The sequence below is a fragment of the Hyaena hyaena genome, unplaced genomic scaffold, assembly GCF_003009895.1.
Source record: "Hyaena hyaena isolate Hyena2069 unplaced genomic scaffold, ASM300989v1 scaffold_235, whole genome shotgun sequence".
Lineage (NCBI taxonomy): Eukaryota > Metazoa > Chordata > Mammalia > Carnivora > Hyaenidae > Hyaena > Hyaena hyaena.
The window spans coordinates 1623091-1639064 of record NW_024080867.1 but is presented as its reverse complement, the minus strand read 5'-3'; the positions used below and the strand labels follow the sequence as shown (position 1 = coordinate 1639064).

Genomic DNA, 15974 nt, shown 5'->3' with positions numbered 1-15974 from the left:
CTCCCGACGATTTTCCCCACTCTTCTCCGCTGACCCTATCGAGCTACTTCCGCCAGTCGTAACCGTGCCGGACTTCTGCACTTTCTGTAGACCTCCAACACCCACTCTCGGACTCAGCCAGAGGATTAAATCGGATGCCAAGCTTCGGCTCTTTCCGGACACTGCACTCACTCACTCACTCCTCCCCTTCCGGAGAACTTCGGCTCCTTCCGCCACCACTTCGGGAAGGCCTCACTCACGGGAGACAGCTTCGGTTTTTTCCGGCAGCGCTTCGGCTCCTTCCGGCTTCGGGAAGCGAAAAGGGAGGGAGGACAGAGGGGAGGGTGGTCAGGAGAAGGGATACAGAAAGAGGGCGGGGTCCCGGCTCTCTGCACCTGGCTCTCCTGTTGGGGAGAGTGGAGGAAAAGAAGGGCTGATCTCGCGGAGGGCCTCAGAAGGTTGCGCGAGACAAAAGCTGCCAGCGAGGTGAAGGGTGCGCGCGGCCGCTGCGGAGGTTGCCAGCGCGGCTTTGTGCGCCTGCGCACAGTGGAAGCGGAGGGACGCGAGATGGGCTTCTGCGCCTGCGTAGAGGTCGGTCTGAGTTGAGGTTTCTCACTGATCCGGGAGGCGAGCGGGTTCCAGAGCCCCCAGCACGCGTGCGCGAGGCTTTCCCTTCCTCCGGGAAGGGTACCGAATTCCAGGCCGTTAAGCAAGGCCACCCGCTCCTGGTTGCCGTGGCAACCGCGTCAGCGCGCCCGCCCCCTCCCATAGCGCAGGCGCAGCAGGCATCGTAGCGGGCGCTTCCGGAAGGCAGTACTCTAGCACTACCGCCTCCTGGCGGGCGGGTGCCGGAGCCTCCGCCCAGACGTGCAATTTCTCCCTTCCGCGGTCGCTCCCGCTGGCGGTCATTGAGTCCCCGTCTCCAGCCCCCGCGCCTCTAGTCGAGATAGCCCCGCGGGTGGTGTTGACGCCTCCCTTCCCGAGCTCTGCCCCTCCGAGTTCTCGGGGGCACAGCTGCTTCGGCTCCCCCCGGCCCTGCCTCCGGGGGTGCTAATTACACCCTGTCTCCCCAACCGCCGGCTTCCTGCCTGACCGCCCGCTCCTCGGAGCTCCCCGGAGCCCCGTCACGGTCTCCGCGGCAACGGCCACCCCCTCCAAGAAGAGACCGGGCCTCGTTTATTCCAAATTTTATTGTCTCTCTTTAATTTAAATTCTCTGAATAATTCTTTCTCACTTGGACTCGGGGCAGTCCGGGATGCGGGCAGGGAGCTCCTGGCAGAACGGGCCGGCCTCTCCTCGGGGCTGAGGGTTGACACGGGGTATGTACAGGGCCCGGCCCCGCAGAGAGTCTCGCAGTCCCCCCACCCCTTCCTCCAGGAGGAAGGGCCCGGGGAGGGCATGATCGTGCAGCTCACGGGGGGAGGGGCGCCCGCCTCCAGGAAAGGGCAGACACCGAACCCCTGGGCAGTAGCTCTTGGGCGCCTGGCTAAGTGGACCTCCTCCCCAGGGGATGCAGAGGAAGGGGAGGATGCTAGGAACGTGAGAAGTAAGGATGGGATCAGATCTATATACAAGGGACACGGGGCAAGAGTGGAGATCTGCAGGAGGAGGAGGAGGGGCACACGCAGGAACACACGGCCCACCCCCGGGCCCTCCGGAGGAGCACACCACTCATGCACACGCTCCCCAGGGCCAGGAGGGGCAGGATCACCGCTTGAAGCGGTAGGTGATGGGAAGCAGCAGCTTGCTCTTCTTGAGGGCCTGCACCTTCTTGAGGGTCTCCTCGTCCAGAGCCAGGAAGCAGCGGCGCGAGTACTCGAGCAGGCGCTCCTTAGAGGGGTCGAACTCGCCCACCTCAGCCAGCTTCTCCGGGGCAACGATGAGCAGCTCTGCGATGGGCGTGGTCAGCGCCACCGTGTTGCGATCTACTCGGTGGTGCTCGAAGGCCCGAGACATGCTTTTCAGCTTCTGGAAGGTGCCCAGGATCTTCTTGTAGCGGCAGAGGACACCGTCCGCATCCTTCACTGCAGGGCGGGCCGGGGCGCAGAGACAGACGTGAGAGGACGGAAGGAGACACAGGAGGCAGAGGGGGCACGGACAGCGGGGAGCCCGGTGCAGGAAGAACCACAGAACAAGATGCGCAGGTGGGAGCCATGGGGAGAGCAAGCACCGGGGAGAGGCCTTCCCCAGGCTACTGATGAGGAGCCTGAGGCTGGGCGCAGGGAGACGCCAGGTGGCGAGGCTGGTGAGGAGGGGCCACGGAGCAGGACCGCACGTGCGGGCTGGGACAGCCAGGCCAGGGGAGAACAGAGGGCCTCCTCGAGGTCACAGCAGGCCCGCAGCCCCTGCGCCTTGCTCACCCCGCTGCCTCTCCCGGGCCTTGGGCTTCCCGAAGCGCCTCCGGCCAGCGCTTCCCTTCTGCTTCTGCCTCTTCCTCTCCACGGCACTGCCTTCTTCAGATGCTCCACTGAGCGAGGAGGCCGCGGACTCGGGGTCTGAGGCCTCACCCCCAGCCCCGCCCCGGCCGTCTCCTTCCGCCCGTCTGGGCCCAGGCTTCACCCTGCAGTGGTCCTCTGGACACAGGAAGAAAGACACACACACGCGCGAACTTCCAGAACCAGGAAGAGAAGGAGGCAGGAGGTCCGTCTGCAAGGTGGGGACAGATGTCACGCCAAACACAAGTCTACAGGAGAGGGGGACCTCAACAAGGGCTGGGATCCCCAAAGACATAGTGCGTATAGATGTTGCAGTCTCTGCCAAGATGGCTGAGTACCGTACAGGTGGCCAGATTTGGGAGCAGAGATCATGGGTGGGGCATGGGTTTCTGCTCCTCTGACCCCAACTTCAGACAAGAAGCCTGGGGGAAGGACTGAGAGGATCAAGACAGGACAAGACACCTCAGGAGAGTCTCTGTGGGACCTCCGGAAGACTAGGTTCTAGAAATCTGGGAAGCAAGCGAGGCCTTGGTGGGGTTGGGGGTTTCAGACCCTGAGAGAGATCCCAGGCTGTGGGGCTAGTGGCCTGGGAAAATCAGGTGCCACCTTCACCGGACACAGCATCTGAGGCTCACAAGGTGCCGGGGGGACGTCCCGTGTTGAGGTCCTCACCAAGAAACACCAGAGGCCTCCAGGCCCAACACCCTGGATGGGTTCCCATCAGCATGGAGAGACCGTGGTAGGTCTCAGCAACCAGGCCACAGGGAGTTCCAGACCAGAGGGATCCCCAGGAACCCAGGCGTCAGAAAAAAACAGACCCTTGCCCAGAGTGTCCGGAGTGAATCACAGGGGAATACGGGGTCCTGCGAGGGAGCCAGCCAGGGGCTGAACATCATGTGGATGGGAACAGAAGTTGGACTCTCCAAAAATTAGGAGCTAAAGATCTGGAAAAAGAAAGCCCTGACTCTCTAGGACCCAGGATGGCCACGGGGTCTTGCCCCTCAGCAGAGGCAGGAATCCAGCAGGAAGGAAGCTGGGTGTGGGGTCCTGGAGACTGCCATGAAGTAAGGAGAGCATAAAGATGTCAGGTCCCCACTGGGCCACCAAAAGTAAGAGTGCAGGTGAGGAGGGTGCCGTGTGCCCAGGAGGGGCCTGGGAGTGGGACAGGAGACTAGGTCATCAGGCACCTCACCTGCATCCATGCGGGCAGATGAGATAAACTTGTCCAGCTGACAACGCAGAAAATCCCTCTCCTCCTCCAGGTCCTCGATGCGCTTCTGTAGCCACGAGTTCCTTTCCAGGGCCATGTGCAGCTGGGCCCTGACCCCGTTCATCAGGGCCACAGTCGGGGACGCAGCTTCCGGAGGCTCTAGGGACAGCGGGGAGGCTTGGTCACAGCCCTGGCCTCAAGGGCCCTGCACCCCAGCTGCCTGGGGTCCCTCTGAGCCTGCCCCCCAGCTCACCCTCGAAGTTTCCCCGAGAGGGGCTCAGACTGTAAAAGATCTGTGGGTCTAGGTGGGGCGTCTCATCGAAGGGGATGGAGATCTCGAAGGCCTCATCGTCTTTCTTCACTGGAGGGGAGAGGCCAGGGGTCACCCCAGGGAGGTCCCCAGGTGCCTCGGACCAGCCCCCAACCACAGCAGCCCTGGGAAGGAAAGGGCAGGGATGGGGAGGGCAGCGGTGGGACCAGGGGCGGGGCAGGGTCCCAGCTTCCTCACGTGGCCTCCTCCGGCTGTTTCGGTCACTCATGGCACGGCCGGCCTCCGGCGGACCCGGGCAGCTAAGCGCCTCAGGGGCACTGGACAGAAACGGCAGCCACAGATGGAGGGACATCCCGCGGGAAGTGGGGCCCAACTCCTTAGGGCTGGGGAAGGGGGGGTCGGTGCTGAAGGCCAGGACTCCTGGGTCTGAGGGAGGAGGGGACCCAGACCCTCAGGACCGGGCGGGGACACCGGGTTTCAAACTCCAGGGCTCCCAGGGAATGAGGGGGCTGAGGACCCAGACACCGAGCTACTGAGGGAAAGGAGAAACGGGCTCCCCGCGGCGTCGACTGAGCGGACACATCCTGGCCTGAATGGGGCAGACCCTCATCATGGGTCCCCTCGGGGCCAAAAGAGGCGAGAGGTGCGGGGGGAGGAGACCGTGCCCCAACTTCCAGGCACAGGGTGGGGGTCCGGCCCACGCGCAGCGCCTCCCCACGCCCCTCCCCCGCACTCGTGTGGGGGAGCAGGGTCCCTCCCCCGTGATGGAGGGGGCGGGGCGAGTGCGCAGTGCGGGGGAAGGTCACGCGTGGGGATGCGCCCCCGCCCCCGCCCTTTGTCCCCCGGGTGGGAGGGGGAGCGATGTTGCCAGGGGGGTGTCCCAGCAGGAGATGCGCTAGGCCGCGGGTGCAGCTGTGGCCGCCATCCCCCCGCCCGCAGGTGCCCGGGGTCGGAGGGGCCGGGGCCCCGCGCTCACCCACCCGCGCGCGGAATCCGGCCAGGGGACCGACGGCGGCGGCGCCCATGCCCGGCGCCGGGGAGCGTCTGCAATGTGTCGCGGGGAGTGGAGGGAAGCGCCCACCGGCGGCGGGCGGGCGGGGCGGCTGAGGCGGCGAACCTAGGGGCGGGGTGGCGAGTCGGAGAAGTGAGCAGGGACGCCGGCGATCACCCGGTCCGCGGGTCGTTGCGCTTCTGCTGGAGTCTCCGGTCCCAGGTGAGGCCCGCCGTTTGCGGCAAAGGCCCGAGCTGCACTTGCGCGACGGCCCCTTGTCGCACTACCCCGCCCTCCATGAAGCCCGGGCAGGGAACGTCAAGAAACTCCCAATTTCTGGAGAGCAGGAGGCTCCCGGGTCCCCCGGGTGGGTGGCGACGCACTGAGTCGGGCCCGGGAGAGGGAAGGAGACGACCAGGAAAGTTGAAGCACCGGTGAATCCTTTTAAACGACACCCTGGGAACTGGCCATATGGATCCCCGCAACCCGCCACTCCATCTCCCACCCTTTGTGCACCACCATTACAGCCCGACCACACGGTTCCCAGGCCCGGGGGTTGAGGGGCGGGGGGAGTGTGAGGCGCGTGGACCAGGACCACCACCACCACCACTAGCCCTGTCCCGGTGACTGCGGGCTGGCTTTGGAGCATTCACACCCAATCTTTGCCGCTCCTCCCCCCAACCCCTCTCAGTTTACTCACCTGCGAAGTGGGGAGATTATGGTCCCTTTTAGGTTTGTTGTGAGGAGGTACTGATATGGTGCAGGCAAAACGCTCCGCCCAGCGCCTGGCCATAGTCCAGGCTCAAGATCGGGGCGCTGTGAGTGTTATTTGAGGTCAGACAGTGGGAGGCCCTTTCCCTCTCTGGGGAGTGGAGATGGCTAATGTGTGCTTCCACCCAAAAAGAGGTCGGAAGAAGAAATGAGGCCCAGCACAGTGCTTGGCACAAAACAGAGGCGCAAAGAAAATTCATGAAGAAGGCAGATGTTTATTCGGCTCCCAGCCTCTCCTCCCAGTCACCAGTTGCTACTGGAACTTTTTTTTTCCCTACTGGAATTTTTGCCAGCTCTTTGAGAGCCAGGCTTTAACATTGCAGAAGGAGAATTTAAATGTCTGCACCATTTAGAAAGCTGTGGCCATCCTCCTCTCCAACCAGCTTCACATCACAGATAAACTGCAGCCTGGGCCAAAATGTCCAGGGGGAGGTACGTGATGTTTTGCAAATTACAGGTTCATGGGCAAGGAATTCAATGTAGTAGAACGAAATTAGCAAGAAGGAAAAAAAAATGAACTGCACGTGGCAGAGACAAGTACTGTTAAACTTTTGTTGCACATATATTTTGTGTATCGGTTTACTGGGTTGCCATATAAAACGTGTTTCTTACAAGAGATCCTAGTTTGAAGAAAAAAAAGTTTAACAACACTCTGCCTAGGTGGCACACATTGTAAGGGGCCAAGCTAGGGCTGATCCTATGGCAGAAGGCCAACCTTCCCGTCCCCAGGCAGGCAAGCCAAGCACTGTGGGGATGCCCCGGGATGACCTCGGCAGAACGCTCAGCCGGGCACCTGGCCACAGCCGACGCTCATGAGCCGAGGCGCTGCTAGTGTTATCTGAGGTCAGACGGTGGGAAGCTCTTTCCTTCTCTGGAGAGTAGAGATGGCCGATTTGTTGTTCTGCCCAAAAAGAGGTGGGCCAGGCACTTGCTGAGTCTCAGGCCAAGCCGCTGCCCCCCAAAACAAATCTCAAGTGCTCAAAATGGGAAATGTGTTTATTGGGTGTCCAGTCGCAGGTCCCGGCTGGGGGGTGGGAGGCAGGTCTGGGACCCCTTCCCCCAGCATCAGCACAGGGATGTCAGGAAGCTGGTGCAGATGCCTGATGGCTCCCAACCACGATTTTCAGGCTGGAGAACTTCCACACAGAGCAATGTCTCCCCACACCTTGTCAGGGCTCAGCCTGAGGCTGGAGGGCTCCACTCTGTGAAAGCAGGGCCTCCTTTCCATCTTTATCTCCGAAACTGGAAGGGCCCGAAGGCTACTCAGGGGCTCCTCCTTCAGGCAGGGCTTGACCTTCGCAGGAAGTGTGTCCGTGTCTGTGTCCAGGGCTGCGACCCAGCCTTTGGCACTGGCCAGGTGTCTGAGGGTGACAAGAGTCCGGGCTCCCCCCAGAACCCCATGGCACTGGGGTACCCGGCAGCCTGGCTCACGGATGCTTCCACCGAGTGTGCTTCTGCAGGGTGTTCTGCTCCATAAACCGGCGCGGACAGTGTGGGCACTGAAACGGGCGCTCCCCCGAGTGGACCCGGCTGTGCTGGGCCAGCTCACCGGCCTCACGGAAGCGTCGGGGGCAGAGTGGGCAGCCATGGGGTCGGCCGCCACCAGCCCGGTGAATGGAGTGGTGCCGAGCCAGGTGGCTGGCCCGCTTGAATGCCTTCCCACAGGTGTCACACTCGAAGGGCTTCACCTCCGAGTGGGTGATGCTGTGTCGCTGCAGGTATGACATGTACTCGAAGACCCGGGAGCACACGGGGCAGCTGTAGCACTTTTTCTGAGCCGAAGCCCCATCTGCCCCGGGCTCTCTCTCAGACTCCTGGTCCACCAGCACGGTGTACGGGATGCCCTGGGTGTCAATAAGCAGGTAGTGGTTGGGCCTCGGAGGGGAGGAAGGCTGGGGAGGTCCTGTGGAGGAGGAAGGTCCAGGCTCTGGGGACCTGCCTGTCCGGGATGGAGGAGCCTCCATGGCCTCTGCGGACGGAAGTGCCAGGGGCTGCGGGCAGGGGGGCGATGGCAACACCAGCATCCGGAGGGGTGGCTGAGGCCTGGGGGACGGGAGAGAGGATGAGATAACATAGAGGAGGGAAGCTCGGGACTCCAACTCCGTTCTTTACCTTCTGTGTACCCTGCCCAGAACCTCTGCACTCCCTCCCCGCCCCCCTTCTCTTCTCCAGTCCGTCTGCCCTGGACTCTACGACCTTCTGTGAACCTCCTAGGGTCTCTGTGCTAGGAAAGCCGCTCCTGTCCTCTGTTCCATCACCCACTGTACACACAGGCACAAGCAGGTCCTCGCTCTAACTTCCCTCGTCGTACCCTCCTCCGGTCACTAGGTGCCCCTCTACTCTGGCCACCCGCAAGGCTTCTCTACTCCCACCCATCCTCCCCCCTCCCCACTAGGTCTCTCTCTCCTTCTCTATGCTCCTGACCCAGGTCTGGGCGTTAGCCCACCCTATCACTCCGCCCAGGAGTCTTTTCTACGCCTTCTGTATTTGCCCAAGCTCTAAGGCCCCCCAGGCCCTGACCCGCCATCCAGCAGCCTCCCGGGACTCCCCTAAGCCCCTCTCCTAGCTCGGCGACTTGCAGATTCTCTCCAGTCCACGCCCATCCGCTCCCCCCACCCCCACCCAAGTTCTCTCTAGGTCCTAGCACTCTCTAGGGCTCCACCCCTGGTCCGCGGCCCGGCCTTCGAGAGCCTTTCGCGGCGAGTTCGCGGCGGTGCCCTCCCGAGCCCCCGCAGCGGCCCCGCCCCGCCCGGCGCACAGGTCCCCGCTCCCGGCCCCGCCCCTCTCCGCGGCCCGCTCCCTGCTCCCGCCCGCCTCCCGGCCCCCGTACCCGGTGCAGCAGCCTCTCGGGTCCGGGCGACTCCGGAACGGCCCGGGACTACCCCCGTGGTCGCAAGTGGTGGCGGGGCAGGCGCCTCTGGGTGCCCCCCGGGAGCTGGTAGCACAGGTAACAGAAGAGAAGACCGGGGCCCAGAGAAGAGGGTCCAGGGGAGGAAGGTGGGGGCGGGGCGCCTGGGCCTTCTGGAAACGGATCCGGCCAGAAACACACGCAGAGAGTAAGGTTCCCAGGTGCTAACGGTCCGGGCCACCCCCTCCGACGCCGCTGCCCACACCCAGCCCCTCCACACACACACGCAAATAAAAGCCCTAAAGTGGAGTGCGGAATGTTTATTGAGTAAGGGGTGAGGGCTGTGGGTGAGAAGGGGAAGATACAGAAATGAGCCAGACCGTGCCGTGCTCTTTTGTCAACTCTTCCGCGCCGAAAACCGTTCACCGCCTCGGAGGGGAAGCCCGAGCCTCAGAGAGGTCGCGTCACTTGCAGAGGCTCACACAGCACAGCTGGCCCGGAACCCAGCTCCGAGACTGGCTCCCAGGCCCAGGGAGGGGCAACGACTTGGTCTACATCACACAGCTAGACAGACAGGAAGGTAAGGAAGGAATGGTGTTTCTCCCCTTGGACAGATGGAGAAACTGAGGCCCGGGGTAAGGCAGTAACCTCAAGAGAGGCAGGGAGCGTGTGTGGGAGCGACACTGTGGCTCGCGAGGCCCCGCGTCGGGACCTCAGTGCAGACGCACGTGCTGCGCCAGCTCGGCGGCGTCCTGGAAGCGGCGCGGACACAGCGGGCAGGTGTGAGGCGGCCCCGCGCGTGCGCGGTGCGTGGCGCGGTGCCGCGACAGGTGGCTGGAGCGCTTGAAGGCTTTGCCGCAGGCGCCGCACGTGAAGGGCTTGAGGTCCGAGTGCGACACGCGGTGGCTCTGCAGCCGCAGAGGGCTGGCAAAGACACGGGCGCACTCCGGGCAGCTGTAGCCCTTGCGCGGGCCGGGCTCTCCCGGCGCCGCCTCGCGCTGGGGCGGGCCCCGGGGCTCCTCCTCCAGCTGCACCGTGTATGTGTAGGGGACCCCGTTGGCGTCGATGAGCAGGTGGCGGCCGAGCCGCGGGGGTCGGGGCCCTGCCGCCGAGGATGGAGTGGAGGAAGGGCCTTCCGTCTTGGGGAAAGGGGGAGCCTTGGGGGGCGGTGGGTCCATGGCCTCTGGGGAGGAGGACCGAGGGTGCGGCGGCCGAGGCGGCAGCAGCAGCATCTGGGGTGTCAGCTGGGAGCAGTGGAGGGGAGAGAGATTAAAATCGCCGCTTCCTGGGGGAAGTGTCCCCGTTATCACTGCTTGCCATGCCCTCTGCACCACTGACCTACCTCTCCTGCAAAACAGAAACCGACTCTAGGCCAGACCGCGCGTTCCACCAAGCTGCTTCCAGGACACCTCCAACTGGGCCGGGCACATCCCTGCCTCTCTCCTCCTGCGGCTTCCTCTCAGCACCCCCCCCGCCCCAGCAGGACCAGAGGTCTCCATGCCACCCCTTTCCTTCCCCCCAACTCCCCCACAGCCTGTGGGTCTCCAGCTCGGCTTCCTGTCTTCACACCTCAGTGGCCTCTTTTATTTCTAACGGGCCCTCCTCCTCCTTCCCAGGCCCAGGCAGGGGCACCCGGTTCCCCGGAAGGCCTGCCCACTTCTGGACACACCCGTGGCCTCGCTTCGCTCCCTTTCTTGGTGCATGCCCAGAACGCCACTAACCCAGTTCCCCAATTTCCACTCTGGGCTCCTCTACAGCCGTGCACTTAGCCCTGCACGTAACCCCTCCGAGTCTCGCTGCCCTCGCCCCCGCCTAACCCATTGTCTGCAGTTCGTGTACACATCCCTAGGACGCCTCAGCCGCCTGCCTTCTGTGCGCCCCACGCCCTGAACTCTGCTACCATCTAACCCCCCCGGGCACCCCCACCCCCATCCCCACCCCCACGCTCCATCCTTGCTTTTTTCTGTCTTTACTCCTCAGGGTCTCCTACTCCCGTTGCTCTGACCCGGACCTCCGAGCCCCCTTCTCCCTCCTCTCCGTGAGCATCTGGCACCTCCGTTTCTCCACCCCTGCAGCCCGCTCCTCTGCAGCCCCAGGGCCCAGGCCCTCCGTGCCCCTAGTCGCCGCACCCTCGGGCCCCTCTCTGCCTCCGGTACCCCTCCCCCTCCCGCCCCCGCCCCCACCTGGGGCTCCTTCCCGGCCGCGGCCCGCCCCTCCCCCAGCCCGGCCCCGCGCCGTCCCGGAGCCAGGCTCCTCCCTCCGTCCCGGCCCCCGTACCCGATGCAGCGGCCTCTCGGGACCAGAGGAGTGGGCCGAGGTCCCGGGCGGCCCGGGCTTCCCCTCGCGAGTGCCGGCGGCGGAGGGACCGAGACTTCCGGGAGCTCCGGGCCGGCGGCGCCGGGGACGCGGGCGCGGGGGGCGCGGGCGCGGGGGCGCGAGGGGCGGCGGCGTCGCTGGAAAAGGGCACCCTCCGGAAACGCGCACGCCGCGACTAAGGTTCCGCCGCCCGTGGGCCGGCCGCTCCCACGGTCAGCTTGCCGTGAGCCCCGCGGCTGCGGGCGTAGGGCGGGGGGCTCCACGGAAACAGCCCTGCCCCCGCCCTCTCTCCGCACCCGACAGGAACTGTCCGGCCGCTGCTACAGAGATCGATTAATAAACGGGCGAAGCGGTCTGTCTTCGCCCGATGTCCCTCAAGGAAGGGGCGTGCCTAGGTCTGTCCAGTTGCCACTGGGCCGTCCCACCTGCGCCCCCTGCCCGGCGCCGCAGAGAATAAGGAGGGAGTTTCTCTCCGTCGGGCAAACAGGGAGACCGAGGTCCAGGGGCCAGCCACTACTCTCCCGCCCAGCAAGTGGGGGAAACCGAGGCCCACAGAAGGCCAGACGTCACCAGTAATAGAGATGGGGAGCTGGGCCATTGCCCACTGGACAGATGGGGAAGCCGAGGGCCACGGGCCAGAAGTTGCTAAATGTGGAGCTGGAGAAGGGTGGCTCTTCGCATTGGGCTGATGGGGAAGTTGAGCATTAATGGCGCCTGGGAAAAGCGCGGTGCCCAGAGGGAAACGGAGGCTGGGCGGCAGCGCCCCGGTGCATGCGTGCGTGGTCACTGCGAGGGGGCGGGCAGCACCTCGAGCTTCGAGCTGTGGCTCGGCAGACAGCCGCACTGCCCCACGTGGGACGCCCGCAGGTCATCCTGCAGTCACACTGGGAACTGTCAGAAGGGCAGGGAAGCAGTGTGGCTGGAGAGGGGACAGCAGCAGCAGGGCCAGCAAGGCGGGAGAGGGGCCAGGGAGTGCGCAGAGAAGGGAAGGGGCGTTATTTCTGAGCCCAGCGCCAGAACCTGGGCAAGGTGGGAAGCGGGCAGAGCAGCATCCTAAAGAGCTATCAAAAAAGAATTTCCTGCAATGATGCGATGATGGGAATGTTCTATGACCTTTGCGCTGCCCAGTGGGACGGGACATCCACTAGCCAGTGGGGCCACTGTGCCCTTGAAGTGGGGCTACTGTGGCTGAGGGCCTGAATTTTAAATGCTATTTCTCTTAATTTAAATCTAAAGAGCCACAGGTGGCTAGTGGCTGCCCAGTATGGGACAGCTCCTAAGCCACCCTCAACCAGTTGCAAACCGGAGACAGGAGTGCCAGAAAGGACTCACAGTTGTATTCGGTTTGGACCACATGCTATTTTTCAGTGTTTTACCGGGGGGGGGGGGGGAGCAACATTTAAGCAGCCAGAAAATGGACACACACATTCAGAATCCCAGGCACACTTTGGGGGAAAAAAAAAGTCTAGATGTGGCAAGAAGGTGGAACTGAGAAAGTATTCTTAAGAAAACCTTCCAGAAACCCCCAAGTGACTCAACATTCGTGATACGAGGTTAACATTAAAGACCGTCTAGAATTGTGTTGTCCAAAACAGCAGCCACCCGCCACATGTAGCTTTCAGATGCCTGACAAGTATCCCGTCTGAATGGAGGTGTGCTGTAAATAAACACAAGGCACCCAACAGATTCTAAAGACATAGTTCAAAAAGAAAAGAGGATCAACTCTGGCACAAATGACTTTTATATTGATTACACTTGGACATCAGAATACTTTGGATATATTTGTTTAAGTAAGGTATGTTATTAAAATTGATCTCACCTTTTTTTGTTTTTTCACGTTTTTTAGTGTGGCTCACGTTGTTTCTGCGGGACAGCACTGTCCTGGAGATTCTTGCTCTTGTGATCTCACAAGGAGCCAGGCAGCCGGGAGAGCGGAGACCCGTGAACTGAGGGCATGCCTGGTGTAAAGGGCAACTGCACCATCTATCTACACCAGCTTCAGCTTCTCAACTTCAGCACTACTGATACCTGGGGGCCAGATCATCCTCTGGTGTCAGGGCTGTCTTCTGCAATGTGGGACACCCAGCAGGATCCCTGCCCTCTACCCTCCAGAACCCAGCAGTGTCCTCCCTCACCCCCACCCCCTCTTGTGAAGGCAGACATGCCAAATGTCCCCTGGGGCAACACTGATTCTGGTCTACACAGACAACTACCCAGTGAGTCTCCTACCCAGATCCCTTTCTTGAGTTTTGGATGCATAGAACTACCGAATCTGTGAGAGCCGCACCACCCCAAGCCCAGCCCTGGAAATGACAATGACCAACATATACTGAGCCCGACTAGGTGCTAGTCTTTGCTAAGGGTACCACAGCCCCGGAGCAGACCTACGAGGCAGGGGTCGTGAGGTGCCTTTCACAGACGGGGCAACTCAAGCTGGGCGAGATCATGTGATTGGCCTGCGTCGTGCTGTCCTCAGGAGAGTTCTTGCCTCTGCCTGACTCAAGTCAGAGTCGTGACCACTGTCTGCAAGCAGCTCACACCTCCCCCCAACCCACCTCCACCACCCCACTGCAAACCAGTTTGCCCCCCCCCTCGCTGACTGTGAAAGCCACCCACCCTCTGCCTCCTCTAGGACCTTTTTATGGCAATACTCCGGTATATCTTTCTTAAACCCACGGAATCATGTCATTCATTCCCTGACTTAAAACCCCCCTCTGTGCACTCAGAATAAAACCTGCAAACCCCCCAAGCACAGTGCAGCCCCCAACCTCTCCCCGTCTCCAGGCCTTTGTCTGCTGTCCTCTCTGGAGTACTACTTTTAGCCCCTCACGAGGACGGGCCCTTTCTGGCCAGCCTGGGCTCGGCTCAGGTAATATTTCATCATGGAAGCTTTGCTGTGTTTGAGGTCAAGCAGGGGACGCCCTGCTCCGCCTCATCAGCCTGTTTCTTTCACATCCCATACAGCACTCCACAGCGGTCTTACTTACTGGGTTACTGTTTTCCTGTCCACCTCTCCCACTCTCACAAAGATAGAGTTCTGTCCTGGTCCACATTCTATCCTCAGAACCTGGCAAAGGTCTCAGGAGAGGGGAGGGGCTCCATTCAATTTTGGCTGAATAAATGATTTGAATCACCCGGCCAAAAGTGAAGCATGATCTCCTCTCCCCACCAAAAAAAAGCCTGCACCTCTCCTGGGATGTGGTCATGATGAAGCCCGGATGTTCGATGTCCTCACTTCCCCCCCCAACTTCCTCGACCCCCCAGAGCCAGACAGCAGCACGTTGTGTCCCGCCCTCCGAGACGCTCTCCCAGCCCCAGCTCTGGCCCCGTCCTCTATCGTCTGGGCCCCATACCAGCCTTCTCCCTGGTGCCCTGGCCTCCACTGCTTCCAGGCTGATCTGCCAGAGACTCCTCACAGCTGTGTCAAACGTGACCTCTGTACCCTTGGTAGCCTTGTCACTGTCCCCATTACACTAAGGACCAAGCCCCCACATCCCTCACCCTGGGATCTGAGGCCCTCCGTGAGGCCCTTCCTTCCGGCCTCACGGCCATCCCCCTCCTCGGCCCCAACCGCACACAGCACCTCACAGCCCCCGACCTGGCTCCGGGTGCAAAGGCTCATGTTTTCCTCGGCCTAGACTGTTCCCCTTCCCTCTGCTGGGAGCGTCCTCCTCGGTCTTCCAGAATCCTGTGTGTCCTGACCTCCTAAAAGCCCCGCTCACCAGCTCCAGAAGGAGGCTTCTTACACCTCGTCTGCTTTGGACCCTCCCCGGCTGTGCCTGGCATCCCAGGCCTCAGTCCACGCTTCACATTTTGGAGCATTGTGCCTCTGCTCGTGTTCACTGGCTGGCATTCCCACCCCCCTTCTGAGATCAGAGAAATACCTTGGCCCTCGGCAATCTCTCCCGCCTCATCTGCGACCGATTACCCACGTCCCTCAAACCTCCATTCACAGCATAGACGGGGCCCTGCCAAGTCCTTAGTCATCTGGTGAGGCAGGCACTCCACCGAGCTTCAGGAAGGGCCAGAGTCCTGCGTCACATCTCCAGCCCAGGTGACAGAGACAGCACTCACACCCGGTGCCCAGCATCCTCACGTCCTGCCCCAGCCTGCAGGCTGAGCCCTGCCTCCTTCAAGAAGTCTCCCTGGACTACTCCCTCCCCAAGGTGTACCATCCACTCCGCATTAGCGTGCGTTCCCATGTGACAAGCCCTTCTCCCCTTCGGGGAATAAGGTGATTGCCGAGCCTGTGCCTCTGGGTCAATATGGGTCTCCGGAATCCCCTCACCAGGCTCCCTGCCCTCCTCTCCGCACCCCATCCCAGGTCTCCCAGACCCTCCCTCACAGGGCTTCTCAGTCTCCAAGGCCCACTGCCCTTGGGGCCACTCCATCCGCCGCCCCAAGACGGTCATGTCGCCCAAACCCACCCTGCTCCACTGGGCAGGACCCTAACGATGCCCCATCTCCTGCCCCACCCACCGCTCGGAGCCCTGACCCAGCCGCCCTACCCTGGTGTGGCGACCGTTCTGTGAGTGGCTGAAAGCAGGAGTTCCAGGATGCCTCCACCTCCCAGGCTGAGGGAGGCGTGCCTAAGAAAGCTCTCTGGCCAAGAACTCTCAGCCACAAAGGAAACGTTCCTACGTCATCTGGGTTCCAGCCCCGCCCCAACAACTTTAAGACTCAAAATTCACAGTGATTGGAGCCTGTCTCAGCAGGCCCCACGAGTTGCCAAAAATAAGTAATGGAGCAGTAGGTGCTGCCTTTGAACGGTACCTCACACGTGTGGCTCGCTCATACGCCTTCCAGCCCACCTACAGATTGGAAAACTGAGTTCCAGAGCGGGACAGTGATCCATGCCAGGCGACAAAGGGGTTGTGGCAGAGTCCCGGATGCAACATGAGGCTCCGGCCTCTCAGCCCCTGACCAGGGCTGGCTGGGGACCACAAGCCATTCCGTATTTCAGGGATTTGGAAACTGAGCCACAGGTCACACACCAAGTTAGACCCGGGCCTCTACCATCTGTACCAAAAACAAGAGACGCTATGGAGCGTCGGCGGGCTCTCCGCCGTCCAGGAAGTTCCTTCCGGCCTCGCTGTCCCGGACGTACGGGGCCAGCTGCTGGGCATCCTTCACACTCGCGGACAGAGCCGGAC

At 62.1% G+C, this 15974-nt stretch overlaps 3 protein-coding genes across 9 annotated transcripts; all 3 read right to left on the bottom strand.

The window, feature by feature from the left end:
* Nucleotides 1-1150: 1150 nt before the first annotated feature.
* On the bottom strand, nucleotides 1151-5128 carry CCDC106 (coiled-coil domain containing 106). Of its 5 annotated transcripts, none has more exons than XM_039244050.1 (6): nucleotides 4872-5128; nucleotides 4133-4278; nucleotides 3878-3985; nucleotides 3607-3783; nucleotides 2340-2552; nucleotides 1151-2003 (listed from the first exon to the last, which is right to left on the bottom strand). In XM_039244050.1, exons 2-6 carry the CDS (start codon nucleotides 4245-4247, stop codon nucleotides 1687-1689), a joined length of 930 nt encoding a protein of 309 aa, XP_039099981.1. In that variant the 5' UTR covers nucleotides 4248-4278; nucleotides 4872-5128; the 3' UTR covers nucleotides 1151-1686. The 5 variants fall into 5 exon arrangements, with proteins under 5 accessions (XP_039099981.1, XP_039099983.1, XP_039099980.1 ...); XM_039244052.1 differs by having other exon boundaries at nucleotides 4133-4212; XM_039244049.1 differs by having other exon boundaries at nucleotides 4876-5128.
* Nucleotides 5129-6635: 1507 nt separating this feature from the next.
* Nucleotides 6636-8677, bottom strand: ZNF581 (zinc finger protein 581). 2 transcript variants are annotated; one of them, XM_039244044.1, is made up of 2 exons: nucleotides 8488-8677; nucleotides 6636-7700 (listed from the first exon to the last, which is right to left on the bottom strand). In XM_039244044.1, exon 2 carries the CDS (start codon nucleotides 7679-7681, stop codon nucleotides 7085-7087), a length of 597 nt encoding a protein of 198 aa, XP_039099975.1. In that variant the 5' UTR covers nucleotides 7682-7700; nucleotides 8488-8677; the 3' UTR covers nucleotides 6636-7084. The 2 variants fall into 2 exon arrangements, with proteins under 2 accessions (XP_039099975.1, XP_039099976.1); XM_039244045.1 differs by lacking the exon at nucleotides 8488-8677 and adding an exon at nucleotides 8178-8389.
* A 128-nt stretch (nucleotides 8678-8805) lies between these two features.
* On the bottom strand, nucleotides 8806-15123 carry ZNF580 (zinc finger protein 580). 2 transcript variants are annotated; one of them, XM_039244249.1, is made up of 3 exons: nucleotides 14420-15123; nucleotides 12642-12849; nucleotides 8806-9751 (listed from the first exon to the last, which is right to left on the bottom strand). In XM_039244249.1, exon 3 carries the CDS (start codon nucleotides 9735-9737, stop codon nucleotides 9219-9221), a length of 519 nt encoding a protein of 172 aa, XP_039100180.1. In that variant the 5' UTR covers nucleotides 9738-9751; nucleotides 12642-12849; nucleotides 14420-15123; the 3' UTR covers nucleotides 8806-9218. The 2 variants fall into 2 exon arrangements, with proteins under 2 accessions (XP_039100180.1, XP_039100179.1); XM_039244248.1 differs by lacking the exons at nucleotides 12642-12849; nucleotides 14420-15123 and adding an exon at nucleotides 10783-11230 and having other exon boundaries at nucleotides 8806-9749.
* Between the last annotated feature and the right edge of the window lie 851 nt (nucleotides 15124-15974).

What these genes read in the sequence shown, in the direction of transcription:
- CCDC106 (XM_039244050.1), bottom strand. Translation starts at nt 4,247, where the DNA reads ATGTCCCTCCATCTGTGGCTGCCGTTTCTGTCCAGTGCCCCTGAGGCG. An exon ending in ATCTGCCCGCATGGATGCAG is followed by an intron (nt 2,553 to 3,606) that starts GTGAGGTGCCTG and finishes TCCTGTGTCCAG; the next exon opens with AGGACCACTGCAGGGTGAAG. An exon ending in GGCCCGGGAGAGGCAGCGGG is followed by an intron (nt 2,004 to 2,339) that starts GTGAGCAAGGCG and finishes CCCGCCCTGCAG; the next exon opens with TGAAGGATGCGGACGGTGTC.
- ZNF581 (XM_039244044.1), bottom strand. Translation starts at nt 7,681, where the DNA reads ATGCTGGTGTTGCCATCGCCCCCCTGCCCGCAGCCCCTGGCACTTCCG.
- ZNF580 (XM_039244249.1), bottom strand. Translation starts at nt 9,737, where the DNA reads ATGCTGCTGCTGCCGCCTCGGCCGCCGCACCCTCGGTCCTCCTCCCCA.